Source organism: Puma concolor, chromosome A3, assembly GCF_028749965.1.
Source record: "Puma concolor isolate L17-30 chromosome A3, mPumCon1.1.hap2, whole genome shotgun sequence".
In the NCBI taxonomy this organism is placed as follows: Eukaryota; Metazoa; Chordata; class Mammalia; order Carnivora; family Felidae; genus Puma; species Puma concolor.
In genome coordinates this window covers 4,924,420-4,950,987 of record NC_141669.1, presented here as the reverse complement: position 1 = coordinate 4,950,987, position 26,568 = coordinate 4,924,420, and the positions used below count along the sequence as shown (strand labels likewise).

The following is a 26,568-nucleotide window of genomic DNA, read 5'->3' as shown; positions in this document are numbered from 1 at the left end:
GGTTTATTCCAAAGGACTTCTGATGTGTGTGAGGGGCTTCCCAGCGCCCCCTTGCTTCTATAAAAGAGAGTTCCTCCCCTTTGCTCTCCAGACTGGTCTGTGATTTGGCTGTAGCTTGTATGTCCCAAGCTGCATTTCCAGGCTATTCCCAAATAAACCCATTTTTGTTGGTAAAATAGCTGGAAGCTTTATTTTTAGGGTTAATACCACTCAGCACTCCACCATGGGTACCACCGAATGGCCCTTCCCGACCACGCAGTCCCCATCACATCCCCTCCACAGTTGAACTCCTATCACGTATGTCCTGCCGGTGTATTATACACGGCACGCATCTATCTTATTCACTGGAGTACATCTATCTTACTCACTGGAAGTGTTCCAGTGAATAAGACAGATGAATCTTATTCTTCCAGTGAATACCCTATCCTAGGATAGCGCCCGGCACGCAGCAGGAAATAAACGCATGTTGAAAGTATGAATGAATATTAATGCACTGGCCCTCTGTAAACCCCACAGGCTGCTGCTCAGACACCACCAGGTAGGGACTTTTTCCTTTCTTTCTGTTTTTCTTTCCTGTGACTAACTTGCTTACCTCCAGGCTTCTAGAAAAAAAGCTCTTCATAAAGGGCCATGCAAGAATTAACCGACAGAATGGATCACCGCCAAAGCCATGAGTAAGGTGCAAGAAACCTACAGTCTGACGTTCCAAGAACCACCACGCGCCAAACGCGATGCCTATTTGCCACAACTTTGGGCCAGGGCTACCAGAAGCACAACCGCAGAGCAAGAAAAGTTCGGGCAGGACCCACCTTTCCTAGCTCTACTTTTCTAAACAGCACGTCTCCAACCAACTGGCTCGCACACACACTCTCTCTTCCGGGGATCAAAGTTCCAGGTGAGTCACCTCCTACCTGTGTCCGATGCCAGATCACAGATGCCCTGGAATGGCCCAGCTTGTTCCGGCACGGTCCTTTATCGTAATGGATCAGGAGGAAGTCATCCTGGGAAGAGGAGAGAGAGCAGGGTGGATGGCAGGTTCCTCGAAGTTCAGCGAGTGAGTCCTGCCTGGGCCAAAGTAAGTGGGGGACAGGGGCGCGGGGTGGGGGGCACAGAGAAAGGGCTCACACCCACAGCACCGGGCTGCCTCCTGGGGACCTCCCTCCTCCATTCTCTCCCCGTGGCCTCCCCAACGGGACGTGGCCTCGGGCACTAGAGGGAGCCCTGCCCCAGATCTCTGGCTTTTGCAGGGGAGAGGCTCTCAGTGCAGTGGGGCTTGTGAACAAGTAGGTCAGAGGCCCCAGCTACTCCGCCAGCCACTCCCGGGCCTGGCTGTGTTTGATGCCCCCAGAGCTCGGCTGCCTTTACATCCTCGGGCCGCCCGCCCGGCAGGATTACCCCCGGATTAGATGATTCTCTTGATCTCCGGTTCATCCTCCTCCATTAGTGCCGGGCTTCCCACCTGGGAAGTGCGGCTTCCTTTCAGCTCAGACCACGAAAACCTACTCATTCCTCAGCAGCAAGCAGCTCGGGAACCATCTGCCGCCTCCAACTCCTCCAGATGTCTGAAGTGAGTTCTGACCCATGGAAACATCCTGTTCCTGCCTCCCTCCAGGCGCTCTCACCTCCCACCCTCACCTCCAGTCTGATCGCTGTCAGGTTCTTGGGATGGGGACCCTCAGCCGGGGACAGTCTCTAACTACATTCGGGGCTCAGCGCTCGGCCCCCAAATCCCGAGCCCGCGCCAAGTGAGCAGGAAGGGGCTTTGCACACAAAACCCTCCGCTCCCCCAACTCCAGCAGGAAATGCCATTTCTCTCCTGTTGAACACGAAAAACAATAGCCCAGTAAACAGTGCAGAGGAGGGGCCCAGGGCCGCGTGCTCATTTAACTGGGGGTGTAAAGAGCCGGCTTCCCCCTGAGAAAGGGATGAATGAGCACAGGGCCCCAGGTCTCGGAGAGGCCCCAAAGTCACTCTTCCGCAAGCCCCGCGGAGCCGGACATCAGCCGTGTGCCCGGCCCTTAAACCCAGCTCTGTCGGAACCGGACTGGGCGGCCGCCGTCCCCAGGCCCTCGGCTCATCCTGAGAACGACGCTGGCAGAAAATCTGGGGCTTTTCCGGGCCACCCTCGCAGTGCCAGAATGTACACCCACATCAGCAGACCCTGGCTTTTCTGGGGCAGCAGCAAGAAGCTTCTGCGGGAGTTGCCGTCCCAGCCTGCGGCTCCTGCCTCAGGGCCTCTACCGGTCCCCGCGACTGTGGAAGGAAGCCTAGGTACACGTGGACACAAAGCTTCTTCCAGCCGGTGCTTCATCTGCTGTGAAGCTACTCCTGACGGCGTCTGTCCACCGCGAACCCCCCGCGCTTCCTTGAACTCTGAATTACGCCCTCCTTCATCCTGATATTAACTTACTCATACACTGAAATTAATGTTTCATTGCTATGTCTCATTTTCCCAGACGGACTATCATAAGGCCTTGTACCGGAGGCTCCTGAACAGCTTTTGAATTTGTTTTCTGAAATACAAAAAAAAAAAAAAAAAAAGCGGGGAGGTGGGGTGGGGTGGGCAGGGCGATCACTAGCTCCTCAAGATCATGGACTCCGCCAGCCTCCTGGAGACAGCCTCCACCCCAGCCTCTGCTCAAAGGAGTCCAGTGGAGCCTGGACACTGGGGGCCAGCTTCCGGAACAGAATGAAAAGCTTGTTCAAATAGGTCCTTTCTTACACCTGACTAAAGCACTCGAAGATGCTTTTACAAAACACACTTGATTTCATTGTGATGTTAAGCTTCCTGGCGAAGCCCTGGGGCAGAACCCCCCACCCCCACCCCAGGCCCTGCCAGGAATCCAGGTGTATTTTTGTGGGAGGCCAACATTTCCCTTACTATCCTTCAGGGAAGTTTCATTGAGCCCCTGGCTGGAAACAGAAACAATGGCGCCTGAGCAGAAAGCTGCAATCATGGAGAGATTCAAGGATAAAAGTAAATCCCCCCCAGGCCTTTTGTGTCAAATTCGGGCTTGCACCAGTGGGTTCTCCCCCCAGACTGTTGTCTTTTAGAGACTGAAAGATCAAAGAGTAAAAACCATTAAATCTTCCCGGATTCCCCTTGAGAAAAGGAAGTACAATAAAACCTTGGATTGCAAGTAACTTGTTCTGGGAGCATCCCACGAAGACGAGCACACGTTTCTAATAAACTTTAACTTGATAAACCAGAGATGTCTTCCAATAGGAGACCTACGCGATGCCGAACGTCACGTGACCACAACTGAGCCAATGGTTCTTGAAATTCACTCTGATATACAAATGCTTTGGATTACAAGCATGTTTCCAGAACAAATTCTGCTCGCAAACTAATTCCAACTCCCACAGACAGAACGCGTGTAGTAAATCAAATGAGTTTGGGGAGCCTGGGTGGCTCAGTTGGTTAAGCGGCCGACGTTGGCTCAGGTCATGATCTCACGGTTTGAGTTCGAGCCCCACGTCGGGCTCTGTGCTGAAAGCTCGGAGCCTGGAGCCTGCTTCTGATTCTGTCTCCCTCTCTCTCTAGCTCTCCCCCGTTTGTGCTCTGTCTCTGTCTTTCAAAAATGAATGGATGTTAAAAAAAATTTTTAACTAAAATGGGTTTGTAGAACAAATTGCACAGGGTGGGCCATGTAACAATTACTTCAATAAAAACTATCCCCCCAAAAAATAAAAGGAAGAGAGTCCATGTGTCCCTTTCAACTGTGTGGCGATGGCGGGGAGCAGGGGGAGGACGACGTGCACACCAGTGAGGGTCCGGGCCAGGTGCAGAGAGGAGAATAAGGCCCACATGGAAGGAAGCAGCCTGATGTGATTTATAACTCCTCGACGTGTACATGTGCAAGAGGCTGTCTCGGGTGGAGAAGTTCCCGAGATGAGAAAGACCAGTAAAGTGCACTCCTGTCTTAGAAGCACTCCTGGCTTCCAGCCATGTGCTCATGCACTCGTCTTAAATCATGGTTATTGTCCCTGATAAATGGCCCCAGGGCAGACTCGCTTTCCTTGAGAATCTGCTTTCTAAGCCACAGGGTCATTTTTCAGCAGCTCTTCCTTTACAGAGACTAACAGGAAGCACTTGGCCAGGAGGATGATGACTTTCAAGGTGGAAACGGGCAGAGCCGTTCCTCTGTCATCAGTTCAGGCAGAGCCAGGAGGGTCCAGGCCTTCTGCACAGGGTGGGGGAACCCGGGCCTCAGAACGGAGTCAGACAGACAGAAAGACAGACAGACGGGGTGTTTCTCCAGGGACCAGAGCGGAGCCAACAGCTTTGTGTTCAACGGAGACCATTCCCTTTCTTGTAACTTCATCAAGGCAGCACAGTGATCTCCCCTCCCCACCCCCAACCGAAACTAAACCTGTTGTCAGCTCCTTTTCAATCCGTCCCCAGAAAAGTCTCCCAGGAGATTTGCTAACATGTAACACAACTGGCATTTCCCTTCCTTTCCCCTGTAGGAAAAGTTGCAGGGAGTGGCAAACTGCAGACCAGATACTAGATGATAACATCAGAATTTAAAAATCAGATTTCCCCCCAAATTGGATTATGGTAAAAATGCAAAATTATAGGCACAACGTAGAGAAAGGCCACATATAATTTTATATACATACATTTGTAAGAACTTTAAGGCCCCAAGGACTTTGCAGCGCTTGAGACATCCTTCTAACATCTCTCCCCACCACGCAAGGTCATAGAACAACTTGTTTGGATCTACGCTAAAGAAGATTAACCTTGCCAAACCGATTTATGAAACTTGCCTAGGATGAGAAAAGGAAGCCTCCAGGATAGAAAACAGGTGATGACTCACTGAGATTTGTTCAGCTACACATGGTTCTGCTGTACATTTCATAACTGAAAGCTAATAAAGGAACAGAAGCCTTTTCCAAAAAACAACACAAAAGAAGCAATCTAATATTTTTAAAGATGGCCCTTAGGTTACAGATCTGTTACCTTCTTTAAGATTCCATCTCAAATATGCACGTATATTCCTGACAATCTGTAGGCCCGTCCTGAGGACGACAGGCAAACTCTCAAGGTCACTGACCACTCTCATGTAGCCCCTGAGAGGGACACTCACCCAGACCAGCAGAGTGATATCAGAGTTAGGGTAGCAGGGGCAGGCTGTGGGCAAATGAACTCCTAGCGATGGAAAGCAGGGGTGTGTGGCAACCCCTCCTCTCTTTCATTAGTTTTAAAAGAGTTGCACACAGTCATCCTTGCTGTCCAGGACATACATACACAAACACACAGGACACGGGACTTGATTTGCTTGGACTGTCACTGATCGTAATGATGTTAACAGATGATCATTTCTGGTACTTAATGATAGTTTTTTTTTTTAATTTTTTTAATGTTTTATTTATTTTTGAGACAGAGAGAGACAGAGCATGAGCAGGGGAGGGGCAGAGAGAGAGGGAGACACAGAATCCGAAGCAGGCTCCAGGCTCCGAGCTGTCAGCACAGAGCCCAACGCGGGGCTTGAACTCATGGAGTGTGAGACCATGACCTGAGCTGAAGGCAGACACTCAACCGACTGAGCCACCCAGGCGCCCCTTAATTATAGTTTTAAAAACCTATGTACAGGGGCACCTGGGTGGCTCAGTGGGTTGAGTGGCCAACTCTTGGTTTCGGCTCAGGTCCTGATCTTGTGGTTCATGATTTCGCACCCTGAGTCGGGCTCTGAGCTGACAGTGTAGAGCCTGCTTAGGATTCTCTCTCCTTCGGTCTCCCTATCTCTGCCCCTCTGCACACGCCCTCTCTCTCAAAATAAATAAAATTTAAAAAATAAATAAATAAAAACCTATGTACAAATAAACTCTTGTAAAACTAAAGTCAGAATGTCATCATTTTGGCAAGATGCCCAATCTCCTCATATGGTTGAAGAAGAACATCGAACTGAAATTAGTATCCTTTGAGTCTGGCCTTGAAGCTCCAGAGAAAACCAGGTGCTTCGAAAGGGGAGGGTTGTGTGCTCTCGGTGGGGTCTTTGCACGTGCAGAGCTACTGGGGTACAGAGTGCTCGGGACACATTCAGCACAGGGCACACTTGGGAGAAGGTGGCCATATGAGGCTAGAAACTTCCATTCTGCCAGATGGTACAGAGTGTATGTTTTTCTGCCCTGTGGGTGACAGAAGGTCACTGAACTGTGCCACTGCCAACATGTTCCCCAGTGCCCTGCCTCTGTTTACCCTTCCTATTCCACTAACACTCCTGCTTTGGCCTGCGTGTTTGCATCCTCCCCTCCCCCTCAAATTCATACATTGAAGCCTGAATCCCCCACGTGATGGTGTCCAAAGGTGGCATCTTTGGGAGGTGATTAGATGGTTAGATGAGGTCACGAGACGGGTGGGTGCCCCAGGATGGGGTCAGTGCCCTTATTCAACAAGGAGACACCAATCTGTCTCTCTGCTACGTGAGGACACAGTGAGAAGGCGGCCGTCCATAAACCAGGAGGAGGGCTCTCTTGCCTCTCTGGGCACCGAGGGAGGTCAAGAGCCAGGAACCGAATCTGCTACTGGACTCCAGAATCAATGCCTGTTGTCCCAGCACCCACTCTCTGGTGTTCAGTTACAGCAGACTGAGCCCAGATGGTCCCCGCAGACAAAACCAAAGACCTTGAGACCCCGCCCCCCACCTGCCCAGGCTCAATCCAAGGCTGAGCGGCCCTTTTGCTTCTGGAACCCCTGCACGAATTGCCATCTTCTGGCACCACTGCACTGGGGGAATTAATATTTTCAGAAGCACAGAAAAACATCTGATAATGTTCTTTCGGCTTCCCCCGGGCACACTCTCTAAGCTCCTCAGGGCAGCAGGTGGGTTTCGCACCCAGAGGCTCTACTCACGTCCAGAGACTCGAGGCAGTACCAGCAGAAGGCGTGCTTGCAGTTCTTACACATCATCTGTGCGCACCCTTCGTCCCGCTCGATGTACACCTTGCACTTGGGGCACCGCTTGATGGGCGCGTCGTCCTCCTCCAGTTTGAAAGCAGAGCTGCGGGAGAGAGTCTGTCAGTGATCTGCTCAGCGGGGCCCGGGAAGGGGAGGGGAGGGGAGAGGCGTGGGCAGGGCCAGGCTGCAAGCTCTAGTTCAGCCAGAGGGGACGAGGCCCCTTCTCTTTTTTTTTATTTTGTTTTAATATGAAATTTATTGTCAAATTGGTTCCCATACAACATCCAGTGCTCATCCCAACAGGTGCCCCCAGCGATGCCCATCACCCGCCCCCCCTGCTTATCAGATGTTACAGAGTGAAACCGATGAAGCTAACCCTCCAAAAAACAATCACCAAAGAAACTGTGGGTCAGCCAGTTGGGTTCAGCGGGGAAGGAAAAAGCAGTGTCAGGAGGCATTCACGTTTAGATGTGTGTAGACAAACAAAAGAAATTATGGCAGGGCGCCTGGGTGGATCAGTCCTTAAGCACCCGACTTCGGCTCAGGTCCTCATCTCACGGTTCGTGGGTTCGAGCCCCACGTCGGGCTCTGTGCTGACAGCTCGGAGCCTGGAACCTGCCTTGGATTCTGTGTCTCCCTCTCTCTCTGTCCCTCCCCCGCTTGCTCTCTCTTGCTCTCAAAAATAAATAAACATTAAAACTTAAAAAAAAAATCTTTCTCTCTCTCCCCCACTCGCTCTCTCTCAAATAAAATAAAACATTAAAAATAAATACATAAAATTATAAAAAAAAAAAAAAGAGAGAAACTATGGCAAAGGCCTATAATGACGGTGTCTGTGTAATGGGATTATGGTCAAATTGTATGTTCCTTATTCATGTATCTGTATAATTTCCAAAGGATCGATGACAATTTTTATACACTTGCTATTATCAGAAAAAATGGTTACAGATACATGATCATCGTTTAATTAGATCTACTGGGCCTGTCTTGACAGAATCGCTTTCCTGGCAAGTCCGGTTGTCCCGAGGGGCTGGGGAGTCAGGTGGTTAGCCTGAGGGGCTGCAGGCCTGGGGTCACGTGCTGGCTCTCTGCAGACAAGCTCTCTGGGGTCACGTGCGGTGTAAGAGCCGCTCCAGGCCTCAGCCCTCCCAGCGTGCGCATGCTAGACAGTGACGCGTGACAGGAGCCCAGCGTAGCACCAAGCATGGGTGAAGTGACCGATACGTGACAGCAACCATTCTATGCTATTAAAGACATGACACAGATGTGTCGGTGTGACGGTCCATCCCACGCTATTAAATTGAAAGGGAAGGCTAAACAAACATGCATGGAAACATCTGGAAGGATAAATGGTTAACTGCTACAAGAAGTTATCACGGGTCATGGCAACACGTTTGCCGCATTAGCTGAACCCGCTATATCAGACCAACACTGCCAGGGGAAAAATGATCTGCCCCTGGGACCGAGCAACCCTTCCGGAACCCCATGCGTTCATGAGCATACGTTCACTGAGAGTGGGCAAATTCTGGCATTTTGGGTGCGTTCTGGCTGGCGGATCTTCCACAGGCATCACAGTAAATGCAATGATCAAAAACGGTTTGACTTCAGTAGAGCTAATCTGATGATCAGTGGAGGCTCCTCGTCCGTGAGGCCTGGGCTCCAGCTGAACACGGTTCTGTTCTGTTCACTAGCAGGTGACCAGGGAGGACATGCTGGGAGGAGGCAGGCTGTCGGTGAGGAGCCCCGGGTCTAGAGACACGTGAGTCCCGGCCCTGCCACTCGCGTATCACCAGTGTTAGTGTCCCCCTTCCACCACTAGAAACGAGGCTGGTGCCTCCCCATCGGAGGCTGTTGTGGAGCTCGAAAGGGTCTCCGTGCGTGTAGTACATTCACACGGAACCCGGCACAGGGGTAGCAAGGCCCGCAGTAGGTGGCAGTGCTTGTTAAGCTGTCACCGAAAGATGACACTGTCTGTGGCTCAAACTCTTCTCTAAAGGGAAGGCAAAACGCCCCGCAGGCTGGTTGCACACGTGACTTAGAATGAACCAGGGCGGTCACGGTCACAGGCGCGGGCGAGGTAACCCTGCGGGAGCCTCCGGCAGGACCGGACACGACGCGAGCCGGCCGCTCCTGAACGTGAATCTGGTTTCTGCAGAGAGCCAAAAAGTCACCAGATCCGTGACTGAGGCCGGCTATCAGCTTAGATAACACCGTTTCAGTTTGAAAGCCGGCAGTGACCTTCACGTCATGAAAACCAATCTTCTCACATGATTCATGAACGGGGAGGGGGCGTAACATCAGTGGAGAGTGAAGACCCTCTCTCAGGGAGACTTTTTAAAACGGAAACAGTTAGGGGTGCCGGGGGGGGGGGGGCTCGGTCAGTTGTGCGTCCAGCTCTTGATTTCGGCTCAGGTCATGATCTCACAGTTCATGAGATCGAGCCCGCACTGCACTGGGCTCTGTGCTGACAACACAGAAACTGCTTGGGATTCTCTCTCTCCCTCTCTGCCCTTCCCCTCTCCCACTCGCTCTCTCTCCAAATAAATAAACATTAAAAAAAAAAGATACAGGCGCCTGGGTGGCTCGGTCAGTTGAGCCACTGACTCTTGGTTTTGGCTCAAGTCATGATCTCACAGGTCTGGGGATCGAGTCCCAAGTTGGTCTCTGTGCTGACAGTACGGAGCCTGCTTGGGATACTCTCTCTCTGCCCCTCCCCTGCTCAAGCTCAGTCTCTCTCTCTGTCTCTCAAAATAAATAAAAATAAACTAAAAAAAAAAAAAATGGAAACAGTTAAAATATGTAAGCTCTGGTGTGTTGTGGCATGTATAGAAATTTACACGGTACGGACAATGGTTTTCAAACATATTTTGGCATTTGAATTATATCTCAAATTACTATTAATGACAACTCTCACCAGAAATTCAAAGTTATGAAGGCAGATAGGAGCCCTCGACAGCTTCCTCATGATCTGCACGTTCTGATGTGTTTATGCGTTTATTTTTTTTTTAAGTTTATTCATTTGAGAGAGAGACAGATAAAGCTGGGGAGGGGCAGAGAGAGGGAGAGAGAATCCCAAGCAGGCTCCATGCCCCCAGCATAGAGCCCGACGAGGGGTTCGAGCCCTCGAACCTTGAGATTGAGGAGAAAAACAAAGGCAAGAGAAATGTAGCTTAGATTAAATCTCCTTACAACTCACAGCCCACAGATAGAGCTGAAACATGCAGGTTCCTTGAGTCAGGCCAAGGAACTCATGGCTGCCTCACTTCCTTAATGTTTTTGTTTTACTAAAGACTAAAAGTAACCTTATCTTAACAGCAGCTACTCCAAGGTCCTGAAAGCCTTGCTTTCAAATTCCTTAGAGACTTACGCCATCCCTCACCCCAACCTCAAAGTATATAATCAGTCACGCCTCACAACCCCGGTGCAGCTGTCTGTCTGTCCACGGTCCTGTCCCCTCACCTTTTCGCACCAAAGACATCTCAAGAATTCTTTCTTAGCCGTTCGCTCAAGAACCCCATCAAGATCACGACCTGAATTGAAATCTAGAGTCTAGAGTCGGACGCTTACCCGACTAAGCCACCCAGGCGCCCACGCATGTTCTGATGTCTTTAAGGGGTAGACAGGCCAACACAGCCGCTGACACCGGTCAAGCGGTGAAGGGAACGGGGGAAACAACCCTACCGCAATGAAAACAGCTGAGTGTCCCTCAGTGACAAACGCCACCTGCCATCAGCCCCAGGGCCAGCGAGCAAGAGGGTGTGGTCAGGACTTCGCAGGCTAAAGACAGCACAAACCCCCTTCTAAAGAGCCGGCTGCTTCTGGGCTCCAGCGACTGCCAGGAATTGGGGATGCAGGATGGCTCAGTGTGGCTCCGCGAGCCAGAAATTCAGATTTTTTATGTGACATCTTTTGATGTTTACGTTTCCGCAAAATGAGACTGGTGGATTTGGATCTAAATTTCCCTGTGCCGTTTTTTTTTTTTTTTACTATGCAAAATGTGATATTTTTCACTTTTGTTTTTGTTCTTTGCGAGGTGTACAATGTGATGATTTAATACACGTGTACAGGGTGCAATGGCTGTCGCCCTCTCCAATGACCTGAAGAGACCAGAACATCACAGGTGAAGAAATACTAAGTCATCAGGCTCCCAACACTCACCAGCTTCAATCTGAAGGTTCTACGCTTAAGAAACATCACAATCACGGCTGGGTCCCTCCTCCACCCCACCCAGGATGGGGCATCAACTCTTTCTCACTCCCGATTTTCCTTCTTAACAGAATGTAGAAACCCACTCACTTACTGAGTTTCTCTCTCTCTCTCTTTTTTTAATTTTTTAAAACATTTATTTATTTATTTTGAGAGAGAGAAACAGAGAGACAGAATCCCAAGCCTGACGCGGGCTCCATCCCAGGAACCTTGAGATCATGACCTGAGCTGAAGTCAAGAATCGGATGCTTAACCGATCTACCCAGGTGCCCTGGGTGTTTTCTTTTAAACAGGTAACCGGGTTGCCCACCCGCCTCCTCCTTACCTGGTCCCCACCCTGGACACTCAGCTCTCCCAGCGATGTGCACTCTGACCACACAGAAGTGTGTTTCTTCTTGCAAAGTTACGAAACATTAAGAACCTAAAATACGAGGTAAGTGACTCGTTCGAGCATTTGAGTGCCTGCTGTATATGCCAAGATCTGCGGCGACAAGAGTTCAAACCCACACAGGCTGTGATGTCAGGAGCTCAGCCTCGTGGAGGAATCGGCCACGTAAACGGATGCCCCAGGGCACAGTCTGGCTGGCCTCGTAATCCAGGCAGGCCAATCTCCAGTGGGGGCACAGAGGGTGGGGTCACCAGCCCCGCCCTGGGAGCTGGGCAGCCTGACAAAGGACGGACCTGAGCCGTGCCTTCCAGGGTGGCGAGTCGACTCCAGGTAAAGGAGGAGGGTGGCGAAGGGGCATCCAGACACAGGCGCAAACGTGCAGACTCGGGAGAGGAGGGCTGTGCCCGAGGGACAAGAAACAGTAGGTACTTTGTGCAGGTGGAGCTTCGAGGAGCGGGGGCGGGGCAGCAGAACAGGGAGAAGAAAACGAGGAGCAGCTGGTGACCACGTTCGGGTGGATGGTGGGAGTCCCTCCGTCAAGAACGCAGCCTCAGCAGGCACAGGGCCCACGTGGTCTCGGTGAACCATCTGTGCCACAGACCTTGCAGGCCAAAAATAGCTGAATATTACCAATTTCTTGTGATTCAGCCTCCTTAACTTCAAGGCACACACACTGATGCCACAGGGCCCACCTGATGGTCCGGCGGAGGGCCCGGCCAGCGGGCGGAAGGGCCTAGACGCAGTCCTGCCGCCCCACGTCTTTCTGACCACCCCCTCTGCCAGGCAGATGCGACCTCTTGGTCTCGGGCACCTGGGAACCTCTTTTTGGGGATGCGTCTGGTACTTATAACCACGGCCCACCTACTCTGGTTCCCGTTCCTGCCCCCATTCCTGATCCCGTTCCTGACAACGGAGTGTCGGAAAAACTTCAGGTATCACGGGTCATAAAGCCCGCAGTGACAGGCGTTTGTCACGCGTCTGTCTTTCTGGAGAGGCAGAGTGCGGTTTGTGTCCTACAAACTTTACAGAGCCACTGCTTTGCTCGCTACCCGACATGTAATCGGTTCTCAAAAATAGTCAGCCAGGGCGCCTGGGTGGCTCAGTCAGTTAAGCATCTAACTCTTGATTTCAGCTCGGGTCATGATCTCATGGTCCGTGAGTTCCAGCCCACATCCAGCTCTGAGCTGACAGCATGGAACCTGCTTGGGATTCTCTCTCCCTCTCCTTGTCTCTTTACCCCTCCCCCACTTGCTCTCTCTCTCTCTCTCTCTCTCTCTCTAAATAAATAAACGAAAAAAAAAAAATCAACCAATCAACCATCCTGGGTTTAAATGAGGCTGAAGAACAGGGCACGTGGGCGGCTCCGTCGGTTGGGCATCCGCCTTCAGTTCAGGTCATGATCTCGCGGTTTGTGAGTTCGAGCCCCGCGTCAGGCTCTGCACTGACAGCTCGGAGCCTGGAGCCTGCTTCCGATTCTGTGTCTCCCTCTCTCGCTGCCCCTCCCCTACCCCTGCTCTGTCTCTCTTTCTCAATAATAAATAAACGTTAAAAAAAATTATAAATGAGGCTGAAGAGGAAGAGACGGATCCAGATGGCGGTCGGATCTTCCGGAGACACATTTCGGGAGTCGTGTTCTTCCCTCCCTCCAGCCCCCAGCCCCCCAGCCCCGGCCTGTGCCTTCCACGGCCGCCCGTGAGGAATGTACCTGGTCTCTCCGGGAAGGAAAGTGATGGGCATGGTCTCCGGGCAGCCCTGGCCGGGATGCCAGCTGGCTTTGCAGGCAGAGCAGAATTCCACGTCACAGGCCTTGCACCGCACCAGCTGGGGTGTCTGCAGCCCCATATCCTGGAGCTGGCACACGGCCTGGCAGGTAGAAGTAGGGCACCAGGTCCGACAGGGGTCCAGCAGCACCTCTAGCGCAAGGACAAAAACAGCCACGTCAGAGTCCGCACACGAAGGATCTCATGGTATGCTCGGACTGAGGGATCTCGTCAGCGCAGGGCTGCGGGTCTGTAACGGGGTGGGAACGTCCGGACCACGTCGTCTGACATCCTATGCCCTTCGTGATCGGGTGCCCGTCTGGTTCTTTCTCCTCCCCTCCAGACACTGCCTGCTTATGACCCCCCCGCGCCCCCCCGCCCCACACACAACACACTCAGAGTCCTTTAGAGATGCTGCTGTCTGAACCCGGGTGGTACCCGGGATGCCCCTGCCTGCGGTACATCCAGGAAGCCCTGCCCGACGGCGGGGCAGGATTTTCTCCGAGTGCCCACAGGCCACGGTCCAGGCAGGCCTTCTGCCCCCTCGTCTGCCTCCCCAGGACGCAGTTCTCTAAAGTCAGGCCCATGTCTTCAGTCTTGCAGCCTCACCACCTCGCCTCGGGCGAGGCGCGCAGCAGGCGCTCGGACGATGCCCAGTAAGGGGGACAGAGAGAGAGGAGGGAAGGAACGTGGCCAAATTCTTCTCCACAAACGGCCCGTTTGCCCAAGGCTGCCGCCCTTCCCAGATTTCAGTCTAAGCCGTGGGCTAACTACTGTGTGAAAGGGCCGGGTTTCCCATCCAAGTGGAGCCCAAACTGCTAAGAAGCCCCACTAAGGGAAGTTAGGGAGGAAGTGCGTTTTGAAAAACAGGATACCCTGATGTTCCCACTCATCCGTGTCCCGGTGCAGAACTGGCAAGTCTTTAAATCATCAGTGCCGAGCTGCCCCTGCCTCGTGAGCCTGGTCATTCGTCTCATTCAGCGCTTGTCTGGGGTGACACTGAATCCTCAGTGACGGGCAGCAGCCAGGACCCGACAGGAAACCGCACAGAATGCGAAGTCTCTTCCAGAAAGCTATCGCGGGCCAAAGGATTACGGACTATTTTCAAAGGCCCTCAAGTAGGCCACTGGTTTCTAAGCTTTCCAGCAGTTGCTCTGGGGAAGTAACCCGAGACCGCCGAATTTTGCCAGGGAAACTTGGAAGGCAATGAAAGGCACTTGCAAGTTTCCTGGCCGTGTGACCCACCGACGGCCAGGGTGGGTGAAGCTCACCTGCGTGGAAAACGGGATCTGTGTGCACTAGGGATCTACCACAGCCTGGGGGGCTGGACATGGGCTGGACGTGTGCCCAGACTTCACCTACACGGGCCGCCCCGGGACACACGTAGGCGGTGCCACGTTCCCCAATGAAACAGGGAAGCCGGATTCAGCCCTCTAGGAATAAGCTGCGTCAGGTACAACCCTGAAGACTGTCTTCTATTCTGGGAACTGGCAAACGTTTTCTGCAGAGGAGTAGACAGTGAGTATTTTGGTCTTGGAGGGTCATGCGGTCTCTCTCCAAGCACTCAGCTCTGCTCCTGGGGCACAAAAGCAGCCATGTTGATCTGTAAATGAGGGTTCCAATAAAGCTTTATTTATAACGCCAGGCCATGGGCCCGGCCCCTCTGGCCAGCTGGCCATGGCTGGCCCACTCCTGCTCAAATGCAAGTCCTCCCCTGACCTGTTTTTCTGAAGGAGGAGTTAATCGGGGGGGCAGGAAACCATCACATTGGTAGGTCTAGGGGAAGATTTAGTAGAACCTATTCATATAAAGGAACTCTGGAATCCAGGAAAAAGTGCTGCTTTTTAACCGATTTCTGTTAGAGTAATGAAAAATCTTTATGATGTTCCTAATTGTGAGTGAATGAGTAAAATCAGCTCTTCTCATCAGTTGAGTTTCAGGGTTTGCTTTTTTAGGAAAGTTTGTGGCCGTCAGATCCCAGGTGGTGCCTCCAAGGCACATGTGTGCGGAGCCAGCCTAAGCTGATGGGATGGGAGAAAGGAGGAGGGAGCGAAGGCCCCACGGAGGTCCCCCCTGGGGAATTAAAGCTAGGCAGGTGACCCCTCGGCCCTCCCCCTGCCCGGCCTGATTCACGTCCTCATGTTTGTACACGGCTCTCTGCCTTGGGTGCTCGTGAGTGTGTTAGGGGAGCCCAGCTCCACCCCAACTAGATTCCGGGGTCCCCTACGGGTACGGCCCCTGAGGGAGGGCGACGCAGGATGGGGGCCCCCAGCACAGCAACCCCCACGTGACACGCAGAGAAATCCTCAGCCTGTTCTGTTTTCTTTCCAGATGGACCCCGTGGTTAGTGCTGATCTGAGAGCTTCGGTGAACACGCTGCCCTTATGCAGACCCCTCTGGTTCCCAGGACCCTCCTGCCTCTTCCTCTACTCTGGCTTCAGGGAGGGGCTGGCTCCCCACGCCGCCGGTGACCCCTCCTCATGCACCTATGGCTGTGCCCCATCCCCCCTCACCCAGCAAATGGAGCTATGAGCCAGCCTCGTCCTCAAAGGCCCAATTCTATCATGGAGTGCAGGGTGAGCAGATCCAGTTAAGGTTTCCATGGCAATGACTTAAATTTTGAGACTTTTGTCCTCGTGGAGCTGTGACAGGCTCTCCCCTGTCCCCTGGGGAGAGATTCCCTATCAGAGAAGCAAAGGGCAAATAATCTGTCCCATCTGCCAAATGCAAACATCCTTCCCCTGCTGCCAGGGCACCACAAAACCTGTGAATATGGCCCCAGGGTTTTTGACTTGGACTTCTATTAATATTCCTCTCTTCACCCCCACTCGTGAATTTTGCCAGCTGGTGTAGAAGACAGGAATCGATCAATAAGAAAATCCACTGGGAAACACCAGAGCGCTATTCTTTTCAGGACGCACGTAGGTATACACATCTAGACCTGTTGATCACATACACGTATATATAAAGTACGTTACGCATGTTGTATCTTGTATGTGTTATATCCAATATTTTACATAGACGTTTCTATGTATAGCATATATTGTCAAACAAGGCAAGCAGCATATTTTTTGGCATACCAGAAGAAACCGATCTCAGCTCCCATCTGCCAAAGATACATGAATAACAGATTAGGGGCGCTTGGGTGGCTCAGTCGGTTGAGTGACTGACTTTGGCTCAGGTCATGATCTCACAGTTTGTGAGTTCGAGCCCCGCGTCAGGCTCTGTGAGGACAGCTCAGAGCCCGGAGCCTGCTTCGGATTCTGTCTCTCTCTCTCTCTCTCTCTCTCTCTCTCTCTCTGCCCCTCCCCCGCTCGCACTCTTGTCTCTCAAAAACAAACAAACGTTAAAAATATTTTAAAAAATAGATTAATGAAGCAGGTCCCTAATTGCTCTGTCTATAAAAAGCCCAAGACTTTTAAAAAAGGTGCTTTTCTTTTTTAAACATGGTTTTCTCTGAGAAGCACACTACAAGAGGGGGCGTGCCTGGCGTCCCGTCCCTCACTAACACGGGCTTTCACGGCACCGCTGGCCAGGCTGGCCAACTGGCTACGACACGGAGGCAGTGAGTTCCATCCTGTGGGGATCCCTGGCTCTGGTCAGGCCTGATGACTGATGGGTGAGCCCAGCAAGTCGGTTCATCTCTCCGGGCTCTATTCTTGTTTGAAGCACCGACACAATGCTGGACAAGACGCCCCTCCAGCATGCATCTGACCTGCACGCGGCTGTCAGACGAACCCGGGAGGCTGCAGGCCCTGTCTCTGGGTGGCAGGGGCTTTGGGACAGAGGAACACTCAAACAAGCACCAGCAGCCCGGCCTGGCGGAGCTCAAACAGGAGCACAGGTACAGCGTCGTGGGGCATGCGAGCGAGGGAGTCTCCCAGAGAGCCTACCTCCACCAGCCTCTGGGGGCTTCCAGATGGGCAAGGGAGCACTCGGGGGAAAAAAACAGAGGCGCCCGCGTGGCTCAGTCAGTTAAGCGTCTGACTCGGTTTCAGCTCAGGTCATGACCTCACGGTTTGGGAGTTCGAGCCCTGCGTTGGGCTCTGTGCTAACAGTGTGGAGCCTGCTTGGGATTCTCTCTCTCTCTCTCTCTCTCTCTGCCCCTACTCCACTCGTGCTCTCTCTCTCAAAATAAATGAATAAACTTTAAGAAAGAAAGAGAAAAAGAAAGAAAGAAAGAAAGAAAGAAAGAAAGAAAGAAAGAAAGAAAGAAAGAAAGAAAGGGAGAGAGGGAGGGAAAGAGGGAGGGGGAGGGGGAGGGGGAGGGAGGGAGGGAGGGAGGGAGGGAGGAAGGAAGGAAGGAAGGAAGGAAGGAAGGAAGGAAGGAAAACAAGCCCCACAGCCTCCGGCTTGTCAGAAACCCAACTGGAGGAGTGGGGGAGATCAGATTAAAATCAGGGTTGCTAGACTTGAAATTAATAAAACATGCTGTGTCGACCACACTTCAATTAAACAAGAGAGAGCAGAGCGATCAAGGCTGTTATATCAGATGAGTCATTCTAAGACCCAATGGAGACAATGTCTGCAACTTAAAGCCACCACAGAACTGTTCAGTAACTAACTGTTGTCAGAAGATCTGGGAACTGGGTTTTCTTCCAGGGTATCCTCCCTGGCTGCATTTCAAAAGGACAGAACAGGCTGAAACTTGCTCTATGATCCTACCTCAAAACTTGTTCAGTGCACTAACTAGAAGTAACAGCTTTACTTTTAGCTCTGACATCTTGTTTTTTAAGTTTATTTATTCGTTTTGAGAGAGAGAGTGAATAAGACAGGCAGAGAAGGGCAGCAAGAGACAGAGAGAGAGGGGGGAGACGGGGAGAGAGAATCCCCAGCAGGCTCCACGATGTCACCAGAGAGCCTGACACGGGGCTCAAACTCACCAACATGAGATGAAGACCTGAGTTGAATTCAGACGCTTAACTGACTGAACCCCCAGGCATCCGTCCCTCCTTTAGCTCTGACATCTTAATGCTTCATTCAGAAGGGTCTTTGGTCATACTGAGTCTGAGTTCACTTGGTGTTTTTGTGACTTTTCACATAATGCTAGCAAAATGTTCTAAAGTCATGGGTTTGAGAGATTCCATTAACCTAAGTCAAGCTGGCTTCCTTTTTATGCAAAGTTTTTATAAGAAAAAGTCTTTGACTAAACCAAAGCACTGGAAATTACAAAGTATTTGAAAGAACAAAGTCAAAATTATTAGGTAGGAAAATTTATCCAGCTGCATTTTTAAATTAAATTCCAGGCCAGGAAAGTTAATTCTCTTGTAACCCAAATAACTGCCAGTTTCTGTCAGGATTCTCTCCAGAAAATATTTTCAGGAGAGCCTGAAAGTCTCAGAAATCCGAATTCATCAATTTTATAGCTCCACATACTGACTCTTGTCTCACATGGCATTACATTTAAGCTGTAAACCACCCCAAACTAAATGATATATGGCATTTAAATAAACAGGCTCTTGAAAACAATTTCAATGCCATCAAAATCCTGTTTGATTTTATTTTTTTTTAAGTTGGCCACACACTGCCTTTTTTTGTTTTCCAGAAGTAAGCCTCTAAAAGAAATGCAACTCTCTTTAGCATTTCTTAAGGAAAAAAGAAGGGGGGGGGAAGGGGAGAAGGAGAAGGAGAAGGAGAAGGAGAAGGAGAAGGAGAAGGAGAAGGAGAAGGAGGAGAGGAAGGGGAAGGAGGAGAAGGAGAAGAGGCACCTGGGTGACTCAGTTTGTTGAGTGTCCAACTTCAGCTCAGGTCATGCTCTCATGGTTTGCGAGTTCGAGCCCCACATTGGGCTGTCTGCTGTCAGCCCAGAGCCTGCTTCGGATCTTCTGTCCCCTCTCTCTCTGCTCCTGCCTGGCTCAGGCTTGCTCTCTTACTCTTGTGCACTCTCTCTCTCTCCCAAAAATAAACATGGGGGAAAAAAAGAAAAGAAAAAACTTTCCACATTCAGCTAAGCTGGGAATCTCTTGACACTTTGCTCTGGTCCCTTCTGCCTTCCAGTCCCATCTTGATGGTGTTTCCCAGGGTTGTGTCTCAGTCGTGAGCGCCCGATGCAGACCAGGCTCTGGGTACCAGACCGGGAAGAGGGGAGGGCATGCTTGGACCATTCCAACCTGAGCTGAGGTCAGAGTTCGGATGCGTTATCTGCACAGTGAAGTTTTGCGTAAGGAGCGTCACCTACCCACATCTGTTATTCTGCTCCTTTTCAGAGGAGCCCAAGGTCCAGGACATATATGCAAATGAAGGCAAATGGAATTGATGGGCTCTTTAGAACATCATCTGATGACCCTGGCACACTTCAGAGAGCAAAGCTAAAGACCAGTCCTGGATATCCAACCCGTGTGAACGCTTTGCGACGGCCACCTCGAAAATGACGCCGTCGCTGCTCTGCACATGCCACACCGTGCTCCTGGAGAACCCCGAGGTCTACGGCAGGTCCGGCTCCCACCACGAGGGCTGTGCAGGGCCCTCTGGGGGCCTGAGGGGGATCTGGTCCACACCGCGCCCCACCCACTAGAGGTGGAAATCAGGTGAGCTAGTTAGTCTCTGGGGTGTCCTGTTCACACATGACGACAAACAGCAGGGCTGTCCGGACACTTACTGAGACCAGGGACTCAGCATCAGGTGCACAGTGAATGTGGAGGACCAGGGTGCTTTCCTGTCTGGATGGCAGTCATCATAACTCACCTATGCTTGGTCTCAGAACTTCCTTGTGTGCCTTTGGATCTTTTAAATTCTGCATAGGTCCCAGAATTTGGTCCTCAAACTATTAGTCCTAACCCGGCTGAAGAATAACAACACCCTGTGAGGGTGAAATCTCTTTAGAACACCCCCTAAGGCCAAATCCCTGTAAACGAGTTATGTTTCATGAATCCTTCTTATGACCAAATGACCTTATGACCCAACAACAGTCCTTCCAACTGTGAGCTCTGCAGAGAATTCAAGGTGACAAATTTCACAGAGTGCCTGAGTGGTTCAGCCGGTCAAGCGTCCATCCGACTTTGACTTTGGCTCAGGTCATGGTCTCACAGTTTGTGAGATCAAGCCTCACGTCGGGCTCTGTGCTGTCAGCAAGGAGCCTGCTTGGGATTCTCTCTCGCCCTGTCTCCCTGCCCCTCCCCCAGCTTGCACGTGCTCTCTGTCAAAAATAAACATTAAAAAAAATTTTTTTGAGAGTGACAAATTTCAGAAATCCAATTAAATGGACTCTCTCACTGTGGTAGCCAAATGATGCATAATCCTATCCGCCAGAAGCGCTCTCCCCGCCGAGTTACCTTTCTTCTATCACAGGAATCATCACCGGCTAATATGCTAGGCCACCTACCTCTTTCAAATTGTAGCTTTTTATATCTTTGCATAATTTCAGCCGCCACCATGCACTCGATCTAGAAAGAAAAAAAAATACAAACAAGAAGTGTAACGAGCCGAGGGCTAGACTATGATACCAGGTCAGCCTAAACCGAACCCACGGCACCCGCAAAGCCAACCAAGCAGGGCACAGTTGCACGCGTTAAAAACCGGATTTGTTCGGGGGCTCGTGCCTCGTCCTCCTGCAGGTGGCCTTGCTTAGGGCAGGCGGCATCGGGGCAACTGATCGCAGTTTCCAATCCTTCTTTGATCAAGAGCTCGACATACTGTTTCAGGCACTGAAAAGAAAAAAAATCAGAGAAGTATCTGTAAACATCTTTACTTCCTTAAGGGAGAAAACTCAGCAGGTGCAGAAGAGGTAATGAATCGAGCACGTTGTTCCCTTACGGTTTCGTATTTTCCCTGGGTCGCCCAAAGCAACCACCGAATGAGAGGTTTTATTCCCTCGAGTACTGATGGGGCGCCCCCTGTGCCATGCTGGTCACAGAACTGAGGCTGCGGGTGGGACCCCTGCACACGACCTCAGCAAACACCAAGCCAGTGAGTCTAACAGGAGGAGGAAGGTCGGGAAGGAATATTTCTCAAATACATATTAGACATCGGGCACCGGACTCAATCCTTTATACTGCATTGTTTCATGTACTCCTTAGAACATTTTTTTTTAATGTTTATTTATTTTTGAGAGAGAGAGAGAGTGTGTGTGTGTGTGTGCACAGGGGAGGGAGAGACAGAGGAGGAGACACAGAATCTGAGGCAGGTCAGAATCTGAGCTGTCAGTACAGAGGCCGATGCGGGGCTCGAATGTACAGACCACGAGATCATGACCCAAGCTGAAGTTGGACGTTACCCGACTGAGCCACCCAGGCGCCCCTACTCCTTAGAACACTCATACAGGACAGGCATGACTGTCCCATATTTCAGGTGTGAACACTGAGTCACCAAAGGAACTTGACAGCTTACCCAGATAGCCAGGGCAGAGCCCAGATTCAAGCCCAGCCTATCTCGACTCAGAAATGCCCCCACGCTCTCCCTTAGGACCCTCTGCCGATCCTTACTCACTGACACCCCACTTACTCAGTGATAACTTACTACAACCTCACCTATGGGGTGGACTGTTGCAAAGTCTCAGGTCAGTCAAATAGAAAAAGCAGGGGGCACAGCAGGGTTCTAGCGAGGATGATGAGGGTGTACCCCGTGCCGATTTACTCCTGCTTCAGTCTACCAGCCTGGGAAGCCCACACTCCCCTGCAAAGCACATTATAAAGCCCAATTAAAAGAAAAAACATGGGGGCGCCTGGGTGGCTCAGTCGGTTCAGCATCTGACTCTTGATTTCAGCTCAAGACATGATCTCCCGGATTGTGGGATCGAGCCCCGAGTCAGGCTCTGTGCTGACAGTTCAGAGCCTGCTAGGGATTCCCTCTCTCCCTCTCCTTCTCTCTCTCTCTCAAAGTAAATAAATAAACATTGAGAGAAAGAAAGAAAGAAAGAAAGAAAGAAAGAAAGAAAGAAAGAAAGAAAGAACAAAGAAACAAGGAAAGAAAGAAAGAAAGAAAGAAAGAAAGAAAGAAAGAGGAAGGAAGGAAGGAAGAGAGAAAGAAAGAAATAGAGAAAAAGAAAAAGAGAGAGAAAAGAATAAGAAAGACAGAGAGAAAGAAAGAAAGAGAAAGGAAGAAAGAAAGGAAGAAAGAAAGAAAAAGGAAGGAAGGAAGAAAGAGAGAGAAAAAAGAGAGAAAGAAGGAAAAGGAAAGAAAGAAAAGAAAGGAAAAGAAAAGAAAGGAAAGGAAAAGAAAAGAAAAGAAAAGAAAAGAAAAGAAAAGAAAAGAAAAGAAAAGAAAAGATATAGCCTTCCCCAATAAGCTCACTACCAAAAGTAAACAGAGACAGACTTTGAAGAGCTCAGAGAAGAACTCAGAGTACTAAACCTGGGGCCATTAAGTGAAGAGAAACCAGTGTAAAAATGACAACAGCATATCCTCAAATCAACTTGCGATCTCAGCCCAGTTCAATATTTGGGGTTCATGAGGCCAACACCACTGTTATAATAACACTATTAAAAGTAATAGTGATTCATCGAGAAAAGCCCATAAGCTATGTTCCCAAGCCTCCACTTCCCCCCAGACGTGTTCTGCATTTCCCTAGAAGGATGCGTGGTCATTGCTAATGGCTGTGCCTCAACTGTCCCTATGCCCAGGCTAAGTCTTCCTCTCCTCCTACCAGCCTCATTTTCCCGACCTGCACTTTGGGGCGCTTTAGCCCACCTCCTGGTGGAGCTGTAAGAACTTCATGCAAGAGAATCCAGAAGACCGTGTGGAAAGCAACATATGCCTGATTATGTAAAGAATAATTTGATGTAAACGGGTAATTTCCACCGTCGTAGCACATCAGGATACGTCGTCCACGACAGACCCCAGGTAGCAATTTCTCTTAAAAATACCAATCAAGGTCATCCTCGGAAGGAGCCATTCCCCGGAGCCTCCCTCCAGAGCGCTAAACAGAACGTGTGGCTTCACCTGTCACCTGCCACGCTGGTGCCCAGACCCCGGCCCCTTGTTCAGCCTGCCCTCCTCTGTCCTGCCCGGGCCCCCCGTGAGTGCAGTCGCTCCGAACGTCTGTCACTCACAGACCACAGACAGTTTACCGGCACGACGGCTGGGAAGAGAGCTCCCGGAGAACCAGGTGTGGATGAGCCCCGCAACGAGACACAGGGTGGTCCCGGGGGTCCACTCATCAGAACCAACGTCACAAGCGGGGGAACAGCAGAGGAAGAGGGAGCAGTCACACGGAGCCTCCGGTGGGCCCGGGCCCCGTCGCAGCAGCTGCTCGGGGAAACGGCAATGTCGCGGCACGGCGGCCACGACCCTCGCAGCAATGGTGTGTTTACAGCCAGGACGAACGTGGAATGTCCTGTTTACGGCTCGTGCCACACGCGGAGGGAGAAAGACTGCAGGCTTTTGGAGCCAGACAGACCCATGGAATCCTTGTAGGCAGAGGCCACGGCCGGGCTCCTTGGCGGGTTCGGGCCGCAGCTCCCTCAGCCATAAAATAGGGATGCCCCGCTTGCTGGGCTCTGGGGACTGAAAGAAAGAACGTCAAAGCGCCCGACACAATTCCTGGTATGCGGCCCGAGCCAAGCAAACAGCGACTGCCGTTTCCTGCACTTTGTCTACCTGTGCGTGTTTCCTACAGTCACGGGCATAAAAACAAACTAAAACCGTAGCCACAAGAGGATTCGTTTACGGTTTATGATCAGTTTGTCTTGGGGCGCCGGGGTGGCGCCGTCGGCCAAGCGACCGACTTCGGCTCAGGTCATGCTCTCACGGGCCCCGCGTCGGGCTCTGTGCTGATGGCTCGGAGCCTGGAGCCTGCTTCCGATTCTGTGTCTCCTTCTCTCTCTGCCCCGCCCCTGCGCATGCTCTGTATCTGATTCTCTCTCTCTCAAAAATAAATAAAAACATTTAAAAAAAACACAACAGACTTTGCATGGAGCAACGATTAGTGTGTCATGTCTGGCTGGGAGCGAACATCCCCGGCCCCTCAGATGCATCTGTGCTGTTTGCAAAATGATTATAACGAGTACGCTCTGGGAGCATCAATTTGTTTACTACATAAAGAGAGATGATCTAAGTGTCTGACCAACCATCCACTGAAAACAAGCCCGGTCTTCTTCCAGATACTCAGTGGGTCATGACTCACAAGTCATGGTTTTCAATTTAATAGCTAAAAGATGTCTTAAAAGACACACACAAAAATGGGCAGAGAAGCTCAGTAAACTACGCAGTACAAAAGCAGATATCAATGGACTTCCTGCTATCATATTAATTATAGCTCCCAGTGATCAAAGGTCTTCACGTTAGCTGTTAGCCCACTACCCACAGCCTTCCATTTCCCAGATGAGAAAACAAAGGCTGGGGGAAGCTCAGAATGGCCCCAAAGGCATACTCTGTAAGTAAGGGAGCGGGGACTCACGCGTGCCAGAGTCCAGACAGGTGAGTCTTTGTTTCTGGATTTTAATTTCTGCCTTCTTCCTCAATTAACAACCCTTTCAAATGTAATTATCTATTATGCATCTTCAGTGACCTCATCAGTGTTTTTGTTAGAACGGAGAATTGTATGTTCTTTAAACTGGCAAAGTCTAGGGGCGCCTGGGTGGCTCAGTTGGTTAAACTGGCAAGGTCTGAGTCAGCCAGGAATGTATCTGTACGTGCCCATGACGCTCAGATGCAAGGACGGTCCCAGACACCAAGCCCTGGACAGCCACTGCGGGGGGGAGGGGCTCATCTGCAGGTCATAGTCGTGCACTGTGCCCGACGTCCCAGTGGGAGGACAGGGGCCCCACCCGGACGGGGTCAGGAAGGCTCCCAGAGGTGACATGCTGGCCAGAGGGGCAAGGACATCCCAGGAAGGGGGGTGTCTGCTGCACAAAGAGCAGGAGGAGGGAGGGGAGGTGTCGAGAGCCACAGAATGTTCCAGGAATTTCCTTTGGGACAAGGACATCCCAGGAAAGGGGGTGTCTGCTGCACAAAGGGCAGAAGGAGGGAGGGGAGGTGTCGAGAGCCACAGAATGTTCCAGGAATTTCCTTTTCCATTTCGTCTTCCAACAGCCTGAAACCCAGTTCCAAAGAGGAACGGCAATCCGTTTCCCGCCGAGCAGAAGCGGGCCACAGAGACACAGGGCCCTGCCTCGGCTACAGCGAGTCTGAAGGTTGTGTGTTTTCTCACTTGAGGGCCTGGCAGCTGTGGAAGATCCTGAGAGCAGGAGAAAACTCCAGAAACCATGCTCAGAGGGGCCCGAGGAGCCAATGCTCCTCAGGGATCCACTACTTAGCAACATCACGTGCAGGCAGGTCCACATAACGGCGGTGGGGCCCCAGTGAGCACTGTTTGAAGGGCAAGGACCCCGGAATTGCACAGCTGGCTTCACATCCCAGCTTACCAACTTGGCAGATGTGAGCAAGGAGCTTCAACTCCCCGAGCCCCCCAGGGTAAGCCTGCCGTCAAACCCGCTCCAGCCACCAGACCAACCTGCGGCGGCTGCGGTCACCGGGCGGGCGGGCACCACACGCCTTCCTTGGGTCTCAGCTCTGTAGCCGCCTGCAGCCACTGCCCCCTCGGGTATCAGCGCACGGCTGGCCCCCACGCAGGGACACGGGCGTCCTATAGCCCTTCGTAGGCTTGTGACTACAGATGCCGGGTAAAGACGCGGAGCGACAGACTGGCCTGGAACCCTCTCCTTCCAGAGCACCGAGGTGGAGGCCCTCAGGCACGGCTCTGTCACATGTCTGGGGTCTAGGTCGATTCAGCCAGTAGGCACAGAGCACCTGCTTTGGTGACAAGGACCGCTGGAGCTTCGTGGGGGCAAGGGGGAAGGTTGGGGGGCCCTCACTTCACAACAATCAAAGCAAAGAGAGACACGAGCCAGTTGTGGGTGACGTGAGGACCGTCCTGGACGGGGCGGCTGCTCAGTCAACACAGTCCAGCAGAGAAGGAAGTGTCCGTCCCCGTGTCAGGTCCACGCGAGGCACACAACGCCAGAAGGCTGTCTTGATGACCGGGGGCATCAAACAGAGTACCTGGGGCTGGACTGGACTTGCCCCATCAAAGGCTACATCACGAGAACCCAGTCTCAGCGGGGGGAGGGGAGACCTGAGCGGGGCAGGGAGACCAGGTAAAACGGCTCAGGCCCACGGTCCCCATCAGGGCCACGTGGCGCTCCGGCTTCGGGCAGCAGTGGTGGTGACAGCTCACGGGTCAGGAACTGGGCACATCCTACAGCCCGGCCTGAAGCCACTAGGGACTGGAAAACTTGACCATCGAAACGCGGCATCCCCCGGGGTCCCGCACGAGGCACAGGCAGCCCTGTGGACTGAGCGCCGGAGGACGTTCCGAGAGCCGGGCCGTGCCCAGTGCCTGGTGGGCTCCGATGAGGTGGGTCCCGGAGTGGGGTGCA

General features: G+C 51.7%; 1 protein-coding gene across 9 annotated transcripts in view; it reads right to left on the bottom strand.

Annotated features, from left to right (window-relative positions):
* The window catches only part of RNF144A (ring finger protein 144A), a 367,507-nt gene that overhangs the window by 257,351 nt on the left and 83,588 nt on the right, over positions 1-26,568 (bottom strand). For all 9 annotated transcript variants that reach the window (XR_015248833.1, XR_015248834.1, XM_086699954.1 and 6 more), the window contains 5 exons: positions 20,794-20,898; positions 20,577-20,637; positions 13,201-13,408; positions 6,857-7,004; positions 912-1,001 (listed from right to left, as the gene is read on the bottom strand). Coding sequence is in view for 7 of the 9 variants with exons in the window: in XM_086699954.1 (XP_086556080.1) it covers positions 912-1,001; positions 6,857-7,004; positions 13,201-13,408; positions 20,577-20,637; positions 20,794-20,898 (612 nt within the window). In the remaining 2 variants the exon portion in view is untranslated. The remainder of the gene's footprint in view (positions 1-911; positions 1,002-6,856; positions 7,005-13,200; positions 13,409-20,576; positions 20,638-20,793; positions 20,899-26,568) is intronic.